This window comes from Echinops telfairi, unplaced genomic scaffold, assembly GCF_000313985.2.
Source record: "Echinops telfairi isolate 266 unplaced genomic scaffold, ASM31398v2 ScPeMD7_7458;HRSCAF=8496, whole genome shotgun sequence".
Classification (NCBI taxonomy): Eukaryota; Metazoa; Chordata; class Mammalia; order Afrosoricida; family Tenrecidae; genus Echinops; species Echinops telfairi.
The window spans coordinates 30,018,243-30,030,289 of NW_022111358.1; the positions used below are offsets into that span (position 1 = coordinate 30,018,243).

At 58.3% G+C, this 12,047-nt stretch overlaps 1 protein-coding gene across 1 annotated transcript in view; it reads left to right on the forward strand.

Moving 5' to 3' along the window:
* ATP6V0A1 (ATPase H+ transporting V0 subunit a1) overlaps positions 1-7,162 on the forward strand; it is a 60,807-nt gene extending 53,645 nt beyond the window's left edge. Inside the window, exons 20-22 of the mRNA XM_045299448.1 lie at positions 267-384; positions 618-789; positions 6,324-7,162. Of these exons, the coding sequence (XP_045155383.1) occupies positions 267-384; positions 618-789; positions 6,324-6,417 (384 nt within the window). The 3' untranslated portion in view covers positions 6,418-7,162. The remainder of the gene's footprint in view (positions 1-266; positions 385-617; positions 790-6,323) is intronic.
* Positions 7,163-12,047: the final 4,885 nt, after the last annotated feature.

Here is a 12,047-nt window from a genome sequence, read left to right on the forward strand (position 1 = left end):
CAAGAGACCGCTCATGACAATGCAGTGTGTGGAGGGGCGCGAGGCGCTCAGCCTGGGGGCTAACTTCTGGCAGGATTCTGGAGGAGAGGAAGACTAGCCACGACCACCTGAGTTCAGCAGGGAGTGTGGAGGCCAACGCACAGGGCCAGGCACCAGCCGGGGGAAGCAGCCCCTGCCCCTCAGACAGCTGTGCTCAGCTCTGCCCCACGGCTCCCGGCCCACTCCCCTCTTCGCCTCTTACCTTCTCTCTGGTTTCCTCCCACCAGTTTGACTTTGGGGACACCATGGTCCACCAGGCCATCCACACAATCGAGTACTGCCTGGGTTGCATCTCCAACACTGCCTCCTACCTGCGGCTCTGGGCCCTCAGCCTGGCCCACGCACGTGAGTATAGCCCACCACGACCCAGAACCTTGCTTCTCTGCTGCGGGGAGGGGGGCGGGGGTGGAAGGGCCTGCTCAGGTGGGGTCTAAGCACAGTGGATTCAGTGAGGGTCTGGAACTCCTCGGGCTCCTGAGTCTAGGGAACACAGGCTCAGGTGGGCCGTCAGTGCGGCGGGCGGCAGGCTGCTCTCGCTGCGTGCTCCCACTCAGGCGGCTGTTGTCTCCCGTCCTCAGAGCTGTCCGAGGTGCTGTGGACCATGGTGATCCACATGGGCCTGAGTGTGAAGAGCCTGGCCGGGGGGCTGGCTCTCTTCTTCATCTTCACTGCCTTTGCCACCCTGACTGTGGCCATCCTCCTGATTATGGAGGGTCTGTCGGCGTTCCTGCATGCACTGCGGCTCCACTGGTGAGTGTGTGTGCGCACGTGCATGCGTGCATGCATTGGGGGGGGGGGAGGCTAGTCTTCTGTCTTGTACAGGATCCAGTCTCTTCCATGGGCCAAGGCGGCCAGCCAAGCAGGAAGTGCCTGCTTTCTCCCTGCACCCAAGGCCCACTTGAGTAGTGGACGTCAGAAAGGTCGATGGGAAGGGACAGCCCACTTAGGAAGTGGGTGCATCCCTCCGCCCGGAGCTTAAAAGGAGCCGCTGTGCTGGAGGGTGTGCAGTGACTTGTGGCTGGGTTTGGGTCTGCCCTTCTTGTTCTGGGAGAGGGTCTAACTCTCTCCCACTTCCAGAGTCACGAGAGCAGCTCTGAAACAGTCTGTCAGGAAAAGGCTCGAGCCCCCTGCACCCCAGCTGTGCCCCCTTGTGCTCTTGGTCCTTTGGCAAAGACCCCAGCAGCCCTGTTGTGCCGGGGCAGCGGGGGGGGGTCCCCTGATTCTGTAGTGTAGCTCAGTGCACCAAAGCTGCTGCTTCAGATAGGTGGGTTGTGTGTGTGTGTGTGTGTGATTCAGCCATATTTGGCACTATGGTTCAAACCCGCCAGTCGCTCTGCAGAAAAAAGATGGGGCAGTCAACCCCTATAAGGGTCATAGCCGGGGGAGCTGGGAGGGGGGGCAGTTCTACTCTGTCCTACAGGCTCCCAGGGAAGCTCCATGAACTCAGAGGTGACGGGTTGGGGTGACTCTTAATGACTGCATGACAATGGCCCGGTCCCCAGGAACAGGAGAGCTGGGGAGCTGTGACCTCCCACGAGGGCAGCCAGACTTATCACCCAAAGTCATCATGCCCAATTAAATTCTATTTCAGATGAACAATGCATACTTTTAAGAATATGCATACGCCCCAGAGGAAGCACAAGGCACCTGAATACTGAAACTGGGAGGCCTCTGTTTCATCTGGCACCTTACCTCAAAGAAGCCATTCTCTGGGGCTCCCTTTCCCCCCTGGGTTGGGATTCGTCTTTTGGGAGGGGCTCCGTCCCAGTGCCTCTGGCAGCTCCCGACCCTTCTCCCAGAGACACGCCAGCTTGGAGATGGTGAACGCGCTGGCCCCTGGGACACACTAGACGAGCGGGTCTTGGTGGCTTTCCTGGTCTCAGGAGAAAGACAACCTGAACCTCAACCTGAGCAAACTCCCACTGAGCAAAGATCACACACCACCGCCACCCCTCTCTCTCTCTCTCTCTCTCTCTCTCTCTCAGCTGGTGGTGGTTCTAAATTAGAGGGGGAATTGGAGACATGTAAGGGCAAGAGCCTTATGCTTCCTTGAGACGCCCCTGCAGCTGCCTCCGTGGGCCCTGCTTTCTGCCTCTTCCTCCCGCCCCCTTGTGTTTCCCGTGGAGCCCGTGGGTTGGGAGCGGTGCGTGCTTCCGACTGCTGGCACGCTGCACCGTCCCCAGCTTATCAGCATCCTCCACGCAGCACACTTCCTCAGCTGCCCGGTGGGAGGGACGTCTGACTCAGCCCGTGGTGACTCACTTTTCCTTGTCCTCTTGGCTCCCTTCTTTTCCTGTTCGTTTCTCTGTCCCCAGCCCCGGAGCTGCGGGAGACGTTTCCAGCCCACTTTGACTGCAGCCCAAGGAGGTTGCCGCCTCCCAGGCAAGAACTGGCAGCAGCCACCTCATGAGCAAGGCACACTGGGGCACAGGGAGGGTGGCCTGGCCTGGCCTGGGTCTGGCCTCCCGGGCTTGGGGCTCACCCCACTGTTCAAGTCCAGAGCGAGCTGAGGCCACTTGGGAGGTCGGGTTTTCTTGCCAGAAAGATTACTTCTCTTTAAGGCTCACCTGTGGCCTTTGAGTGAAGGTGTGGTCCCGTGTTGTTTGCGTGACTGGGCCCGAAGATGTTGAGTGACAGAGAGCAGCCTTCAGAACCAGCTGATCTGGGTCGGAACCCAGCTCTGCCCCCTCCATCAGCTCAGCAAAGCACTCAACCCCTTGGAATCTCTCATTTGAAAAGGTGGTGGTGGTGAAATATTGAATCGTGCGTGCCTGCCACGGTGCCCTGGCACCCCATCAGCAGGGGTCCAGGGCCAGGCACCTGCTCCACTAAATGGGATGCCCTTTACAAGAGCGTGTAGCTCTGGTGGCATAGTGGTTACGAGTTGGGCAGCTCACCACAAGGCCAGCAGTTGGAAACCCTCAGGCACGCCAGGCAGTGTGACCCCGTGGAGAGTCAGTCTCAGAAACTGTCCAATCGGAATTGGCTTGATGGCAGTGAGCCTGGCCGGGCCCCTGTGAAGACACCGCTCTCGGCCTGTGCACAGGCGGCAACCCAGGGCCCTGTGGCTGCTCTGGACACCCCTGGGAGTGGCAGGAAACAGGCTCGCCTGCCAGGCAGCTGTGCTTCTATGTTACCTCTGGTCAGGAGAGCTGTGAGTAAGGGAGGAATTCGGAGCTCTGACGACCCTTTGAGAAGCTGATCCTTAGGGGTGGCCACCCAGACCCCGAAAACCCAGGGAGCGAAACTGATGCCTGTGCGCCCCCTGCTGGCCAAGCATGGGTGAGCTCGCACGGAGGGGTGGCGGCTGCTGCTGCTCCCAGCATCCTGCCTCGGGCATCTTCCACAGCGCACCTTGCCCTTGGCATTGAGCTGGGGGCTCCTGGCTCATGGTCCACGGCCTGGGGACGGAGGAGAACCTCTGGGTGTGTATAGACCACAAATCGGAGCTCTCTGCTCAAGTGAGTGGATGAACACTTGCCGATGACCGAAGCGCTGGTCCTGCCTCCTGACGGGGTCTCCCTCTCTGCCTCCATGTGAAGTGCCCGGCTGCCCCGCCCCCCACACCTGGACACGCTGACCTGATCAGTGAGACGCAGGCAGGGGCTCGGTTTCCAGGTACTAAAGCAACCTGGTGCAAAAAGATGGCCGCCCATGAGTGCCCCTCACCTGACAGGCTGGTGACGCCACCCCCTCACTGATGGGGGGGTGGGGGTGGCCACGTGCCCTGGGACAGCACAGGGAGGCTCCCTCTGCAGAATGAGAACCCCAGAATGGAGTCTCAGGCTGACGTCAGCACCCTGTCATTGGACCACCTGGCAGGTGCCTGTTCCAAGGGCCTGGGCTGCCCAGAGAGGCTCAGCAGACTCCTCTTCCAGCGTGCCCCTCCCCCAGCCCACCCTCACCAGGAGAGACAGGAGGCCCAACACCCTCCTTCAGCCCCTCAAGGAAATGAGGCTTCCTGCTACGTGCCAGGAGCCGCCTCTCGTCCCGTTAGTCCCTCTGGGCCCCTCAGTGACCTCTGCCAAGTGCCAGCTCTGGACCTGTGATGGAGAAGCCCATCCGAGTGCCCGGTGCACCTTTCCCAACTGTGCCCTCTCCAAGGTGCCTGGCAGGCCCTGGAGGCCCCCCAACAGAGCAGTGCAGCCTGCCTCTGGGAAGGCAGCCTCACTCTGCCAGCAGACCCGAGAACTCTGGGGGCGGGGGCACCGGGACATCGCTTGCCAGCTTTGTGCTTGGAGGGTGAGGGTGGCCAGGAAGGTGGGGCTCAGTCAAGCTGACCTGAGCCTGACCCAGGGTGCCTGACCTCGGACTGTGGCTGCAAGAGGGCGGTGTCGGGGTGTCGGGCTGGCCCCCTCATCTGCCATTGTGCTGTGGGCAGATCACCCTCATTGGAGGCCTGGGTCCCCCTCCTCCACCAGCCCACCTTATGCAAGGGGGGCGGTTGTCACAAAGAGCCTGGTGACCCCCGGCCATCCGGAAGAGGCAGTCCCACTGCTGCGCCCAGCCTGGGGCGTCAGCTCCGGACGTCCCTCAGGATAGGGAGAAGAATCAACTCATCGCAGCTGAAATTTGCCCCTAAGGTGACTTGTCCAGAACCCAGGTCTACGTCCATGCGACCCCCAGCCAGACTCATTGCCGCTCCAGGACTGGGGGACTGGCACCAACTCTGGAAGGCTTCATCTCTCTCCCTCTCAGCGGCTGGTGGTTCCGAACTGCTGACCTTGGGGGGGCTAGCAGCCCGACCCAACACATAGCCCACCATGCCACCTGGATCCCTTGATCACCTGCAAGGGAGATGTGAAGTCTGTTCTTGGTGTTTCCAGAAACACCCTTGCCGTATGGGAACACAGCCCACCCGACATGAAGAATTCAGACCCAACAGAAAAACGGTGCCCCTCCCCCAGCCCACGCCCCAGTCCCCAGTCCTGGGACAGATGGAAGGACTTCCTAGGGGGTTGGGGGCCTGGGAACATGGGGCATCCGGTCCCGGTGATGAAAGGGCTGTTGGCAGGAAGATTGTGAGGGGCTTCACTTGCCATGCCCCCACACGCACCCATCTGCTCCGGGCCCTGGGCGAGCCTGGCCCAGGCACGGAGGGAGCTCTCCCAGGGCCCCAGAGGCATTGGGACTGTGGCCCAGCCCAAGGGGTGTGCTGTGAGGGAGAACACAGCCTGGCCCTACTCCCACACAGCTCCCCGGGGAGTGGGGCGAGGCTGGCGGCTCTCCCACCTGTGCCCTCGGCACCCTGGCACTGAAGGAGTAGCTAAGGGCTTCTTGGTGACACTGGTGGATGGCCTCCCGATTCGTGAGCTCCAGGCCACTTCCCACCCCTTTAGTAGCGCCCCCCCCCAAAAAAAAAACTGGGTGAAAATCCCTGTTGGGGGCTGAAGCTGGGGCCCGGGCAGCACCCGAGCTCAGGCAGCTCTGCAAGCCGTTCCCTGCACCTGGTGTGTGGCTTGAAGCCGGCACAGGAGCCCCCCTCCTCCTGCTGCTCTTCAGGGGCTGTGTGCCCCCAGGTCACCCAGCACATGTGGAAACTATTCCTCAGGGCAGAGCTCCTTGGCTCTGCACGCTCTAAATCGTGCATTTTTCTGCCCATATTTGGTGGCCTTGTGGTTGCTGGCAGCCTTCCAGGGCATGCGGGGAGGGGGGGAGGCAGGGAGCCCAGCCAGGCCCTGCCCAGTGGCTCTGGTCACAGGATGAGGGCTGTTCCCTGCCCCTCAGTGTCCCCTGGCCACTCGGAGACCCCAGGTGCGTGCTGAACTGCCTTAGAGGGGGCTCAATGCCCTGTCTTTCCTGCCAGTCCCCCAAAGAAGAACTCGCTCAGATATGTTTGTGGTCGGAGAATACCCGGCTGTTGCTCTGAAACTTCCCTTTCTAAACCCCCCCCCCCCTTTCCTGGGAATTTCCTCCCCTAAATGGAAAATCAGTGGCTGTTCATTTGCAACTCCCCCCCCAGAAAGGAAATGACAAAAACACCCGGGTGCTTGGCTAGTTTTCCCGCGGGCCTCACGCTGGGCCCCAGCTTCCCTCCAAAGCCCTGGGTCAGCTCTGGCCAGAGGGGCGCTTGGTCTCCAGGCCAGCTGCAGACAGTTTCTTCCTAGGAAAATGGAGAAGATCAGAACCAGAGTGAAAATGTTTGCTTCTCATTTGAGACTGAAGCCAGCGCACCTTTCTGCCCCAGCCTCCCCCACCCCCCACCGAGTGCCTTGGGGAGGCACAGTGCGCAGGAGCGGGGGAGAGGGTTTCTGTGGAATGACCACTTCCTCTTCCCGCCCCAGGGTGGAGTTCCAGAACAAGTTCTACAGTGGGACCGGCTTCAAGTTCCTGCCCTTCTCCTTCGAGCACATCCGAGACGGGAGGCTTGAGGAATGAGCCATGCCGTCAGCCATGCTCCTGCCACCTGTGTTTGCGTCAGCCCTGCCATCCTCCCTGCGAGGGAAGCCCGCCACCCCCAGAGAAGCTGGACAACAGCCCTTCCGGCCCTGCTAGACAGGCCCCAGTTGGTGCATTCTCACTAGGGGAGCCCCCTAGGCCAGAGTGCGTGTGAACCAGGAACTCAGCTAGACCCCTAAGACCCCAGGCTTCCCTCCCCTCCTCAGTGCCCGCCTCTCGGGAGAGTCGCCCAGAGCAGGTCCTGGCTGGCTCTGTAGTGCACAGGCCCCCTCCCTTTGCTTCCCACAGGCCTGGCTCCCAGCCTTCCTGGTGGGAACCCTGAGACCCCACCCCCAATCATGGATGCCGTCCTCCAGAGAGGGAGTAAGGGCTCCCGTCGTCAGGGGACTGTCTGCAGCCCGCCTACCCTCCAGCCCCCACCCAGTGTGCACAGACATGGTAGCCTGCCCCATGCCCACAGTGACTGCTGCCCCCCTGCCCTGTAATCATGTGTCAGCAGAAGCCCCGGCTGCTCTGAGGAGATTGGAGCCCACCACCTCAGTGACAGGTAGCCTCCCGCCCCTCGCTGCCCACTTGGCAGAGCAGCCCTGCCCAGCGCTGTGACCTGACCCAGCCCTTGTGCAGTGTGATGATTCCCCCACCGCCCTGTGGCTCTCTCCATCCGGGGCCCTGCCCTCGGCCCTCTGTGCAGACAGTCTTGCCGAATAAAATGTGTTTGACTCCAGGAAGGCTGCCTGCCTGTCAATGTGCCCTGGGTCCTGCCCAGGACACCCTGACCAGGCACTGATGTCCCCCAGAGCCCACCTGGTCTCCCGCCCCCTCCTTCCCTCCAATCTTTCTGCTTCTCTCTGATCAAAGGCCCCAGTTGCGGCAGTTCGTTTGTGAAATTCTCACCTTATCTCAAGTGTCACAGGCGCTTCCCGCTGCTGGGAGCCAAGGCCGCCCCACCCAGGGGACACAGCCTGGGGGCGGGGGGGGCTCAGAGGTCAGGCTATTTTGAGCCCTGAAGCCTGGCTCTGGTATCAAGTGGAGGCCCAGCTTGGGCGAGGTTCTGAGGTCCGCACAGTCTTCCCTCCTCAGCTGTCAGACAGACAGACAAATGCACACAGCCACATATGGCCGGTCAGTCTCAGCACGATCTCTGGATCCCTCCCTCCAGCGGCCCCAGGAAGCCCAAAGATGGGCCAGGCTACCCTTTTGAGTGTCCCACCCTAGCCCCCTCCCCAGTGCTCCCAGCCCCTAAACTCCACAATCTAGAGCGGCAGTGCCAGTTCTGACCCAAATCATAAACCCTAGCATTTATTGTAAACCGATTTTCTCCGTAGGAGCCAGGCTAGTTCAATGGGGAACAGACCTTTCACAAGTGGCTAGACCAGCACACACAGGGGGCTGAATTCCGCCCCTCTCTTCCCGTCGGCACAGCCAGGCCAAAGTAGCTCAGGGCCTGCACGTAAGCACTAAACCTTCAGGAGTCAGGAGTGACTCCCTGCGCTCGGCCCAGGCACTGCTTAGAAAGGTCCATCACCAGGAGGATTGGCGGGATCTGGTGGACTTTATAACCATCTCAAACTTCCGTACCTCCAGGGACGACATCAAGGAACCAAACGTGACAACAGGGTGAATGATCACAGACGTCCCTGAATTGTGTAAAGGCCTTTCCGTGAACTTTTTGAAGCCCCTTCGTTTTCCCCACCTCAATAAATCATGGGAAAGACAAGCCCCCCCACACACACACACACACCAGGAGGAAAGATTTGCCGATCCCCCATGTCTAGTAAAGGGTTTGTATCTAGCACATACAAAGAAATCCCACAACTCAATAGTAAAAAGACCACACCCACGCTTAAAATGGGCAGAGCATCGAATAGCTGTTTCTCCAAAGATCCGTGAAGCGCCAGGAAGCACATGGAAAGATGCCGAGTGCCACGCCCCGGCAGGGCAGTGGCGGTCAGAGGTACACGGGCTACCTCTTCACACCCACCAGAGCGGCGGCAACCTAGAGGACAATGGCGATGGTCGCTGAGGACAGACCGCAGCCCCCGTGCCGTGCCGCTGGCAGGAACGCGAGACAACGATGCAGCTGTTGTGCAAAGCAGGCTGGTAGTCGCTCAGGATGATAAACACTTACCCAAGAAGCAAAACCCAAACACAGCGCCGCGGAGCCTGACCCACAGCCACCAGGTGTGTTACAGACTACAGACCCTCCAGGACAGCGCTTCACCCGCCTCACACCGCGACCCCTTCCTGCAGCTCCTCAGGTGGAGACCCCCAACTGTAACATTATTTCCGTTGCTACTTCATCCCTGTCATTTTGCTACTGTGATGAATTGGGCAACCCCTGTGAAAGGGTCATCCCCCTCCCCCCAAAGGGGTCGAGACCCACAGGTTGAGAACCACTGCTCTCTGTATGTTTTTGCTGTAAATCTCACCTGGACTCAAGAGGGGCACCAGGATCAGAACAAGACAAATGGCCCTTGATATGCAGATGACACACTGTGCTGGCTGAGCGGAGAGGGCTTGCAGCCCATCCTGATGGAAGATGTGCGATTCAGTGAGACCCCGCACGCTCCCAACCACCAGGGGCTCGGAGGGGCACGGCTGCAATTGAGAAAGATAAGCTAAAGGGGACAGTGAGGGCATAGGGGACCCCTAAAGCAACAGACACCCTCAGACCCAGAACTTAACTCGAGACAGGTTTCTATACGGTTCTCCTCACGTATCCCGCATCTGTGACCGGTTCTCACACAAAGGGATTGTTGACAGTTTCTTAGAAGACAGACAAAAAAGCAGGAACAGCCGATCGGACCCTGGTTCGGAGCGGGGTGTAGTTGGACACCTGCAGAATGCTGTGTCCCAGCCATCGCCCAGGGGACGGGAGGGAAAGTGTTGACTTTATCTTGGACTTTCAGAGCCTCAGCTCCCTGGAAAGAGCGGACAGCTTTTCCCCATGGCCCTGCTAAACCACGGAATAGGGCGACAGCGCTGACGGACTTGGGGAAAATAAACCGTCCCATAAATGTACTCCTCTGCTACTCGGAAGCCCAGGGATTCTGAGCAGCTGGGCACACCACAAGACAGTCTGCTGCCCGGCTTGCAGCGCCGCATAAAAACCCTCACGACTGGGCCATCAGGAACACCAGCATGCGCACAAGATTTAGGTCCTCAAGGATCTCATTGTACTCAGATCTCTACTCGATGCCCACGGAAGCACCAGGCAGAATTCAAACGATGTATTACGTCAGACAGATCTGGGACAAAAAGACAAACCAAAAGCAACGATCATCACTTTGAAGACAGAGCACCGGACGCCAGCCACGTGCCTGTGACCACTGAACAGTGGCTAAGGAAGAGTGGATGCGGTTGAGTTATGGCGTGGACAGACAATACGGACTAGACCCCAGACTGCCAGAAGAACAGACAGAAGCAGGATGGGCATAATGCTCTCTGGAAGTGAGGGTGGCCGAACTGGGTCTCCCGTCCTTTAGACATGCTATTGAGAGGGACCAGTCCCCAGGGAAGGACATCATGCGTGGTAAAACAGATGGTCAACAACAACAGAAAAAGAGGAAGCCCTTTAATGAGACTGACGGACACAATGACTACAGGGGCTCAGTCATACAGTCACGAGCAGGGTGCAGCACCAGGTGATGTTTCATTCTGTTACCCGTAAGGTTGCTGCGAGTCTGAGCCCAGCGGAAGGCACTTAGTAACAACAATCCATTAACCAATCCATTGCTCCTAGCTTTAAGAGATGGGACTGACTCTACCCTGGTAGTGCTGTTGGGTCAATGTATTCGTCTGGGCACTTTAGAGAAACAAACCCACAGAAACTCATGTATAAGAGAGTTTTATAGAAAGGTTAAGTGCGCATCAAGAAAACATCCCAACCCAGTGCTGCCCAAGCCCACAAGTCCAACATTAACCCATATGTCCGACACCAATCCACAAAGTCCTCTACCTCACAAAACAGACGCAATATGCTGACTGCAGAAGGAAAACCGACTCAGTGAACGTGTAAGCATCTCAGCGCTGGCAGGGGTCTCCACACGGCTGCTCTAGCACCCAAGGCTGCATCGGGGTAGGTCCATGTGGCTTCTCCTCAGGGATGTCTTGCAGGAAGTCAGCCTTGCCAGCTGAAGCAGGGAACTGCTAAGTCAGCTGCACCCTGGTCCGACCATCACAAAGCAAGAGACCCGAGAACTAGAAAGGCGAGACTCACTGAGCCATTTATCCCTCCGCCCTTCAATTAACCCCACCTGTGTTTACCGGCCAGGTTGGCACAATAAACTAACTACCTCAGTCAAGGTTGGACTACTAACCACAAGATTGGCAGTTCAAACCCACCAGCCTCACCACAGGAGAAAGATGAGGTTATCTGCTCCCATGATGATTTACAGCCTCGTAAATATAAGAATCCACCCAGTGGCCATGGTGTCTTGGCCTCGACCCTTGGGCTCAGTGGTTAGGTGTTTGGCTGCTAATGGTGTAGGGTTGCCGGCTGGAACCCACCAAGCACTGCCCGAGAGAAACAGCCCAGCCTTGGGAACCCCACGGAGGCAGTTCTACTCTGCCCTCCGGCGTTGCTGAGTTGGAGTTGACTCAAGGGTCGTGAGTTCGGTCGAGGTTTGCTACCCTTACCCCTTTCCCGAGGCACTCCGGGAACTTGACGTCTGCTGAATTAGCCTGTTCCTTGTCACAGGGAACAATCATCTTGCGGTCCTGAAGCCATTGTGAGAGAGGGTGACGTGACGTAGCGCCAGCTCAGAGAGGCAAGTCCCAGCCTTCAGAGATGGAGGACAAGTCCTTCACCATTCTATGTCCTTCCTCCACTGCAGGCCTTCTGAGGGACTGGCCTCACGGCCTCAGGGTAGTGGGAGGGGGTGGGTTATTGTATACAGCTTGCTGCAAGCCTTGGCCACGCAGGCGAGGGCTCAGCCTGTTTACCTCCCCAAGCCATGTCTGGGCGTGGGCTGCTCCCTGGTGGCTAGATAGGGAAGCACCACATCTCACTGGCGAGCGGGGTGAAGGCCTAGCTGGGCTGTAGGAGCGAGGGGTGGGGTCGCCTGAACTTGGGGGCGTGATGTGGGGTCCATGGATGAGATGAGCCCCTAGCCAACGTATTTCACACACATTCGTTGGATAATAATTGTGTGCACGTGGTAAAAGGATCAGACTGTATGCAAAGGCCTCTCCTCCCACCAAGTTCCCAATTAAATGTCTTCCATTAGTACCCTTGGCCGTCTTCACAGCTTCACTGCCATCATGCACATCTTTAAGGGTTTGACATCTAGGGGTCTCCCACACAGGAATAGTGGGGACCCTCGCTCCCATCCATCAGCCGCCCAGTAGTTAATGGAAGTACCTGAGAGAATAATCCCCAAAAAAATGTTTACTAGCTGGGCGGGTGGCTGGAAAGTGATTTCTAGCAGTCTCCCGGCAGTCCCAGTACCCACAGAGAGACAACCAATATTTACAAAACCTTTAGGCGAAAGATGAGAGTGTATTACACCACTGGTTTGACCTTTGTTTCTTTCTTTAAAAAGTAATGAAGCTTGCAGGACATCCCAAATCATTACAAGTGCAAATATTTCACCCTAAAGGGGTTTTGT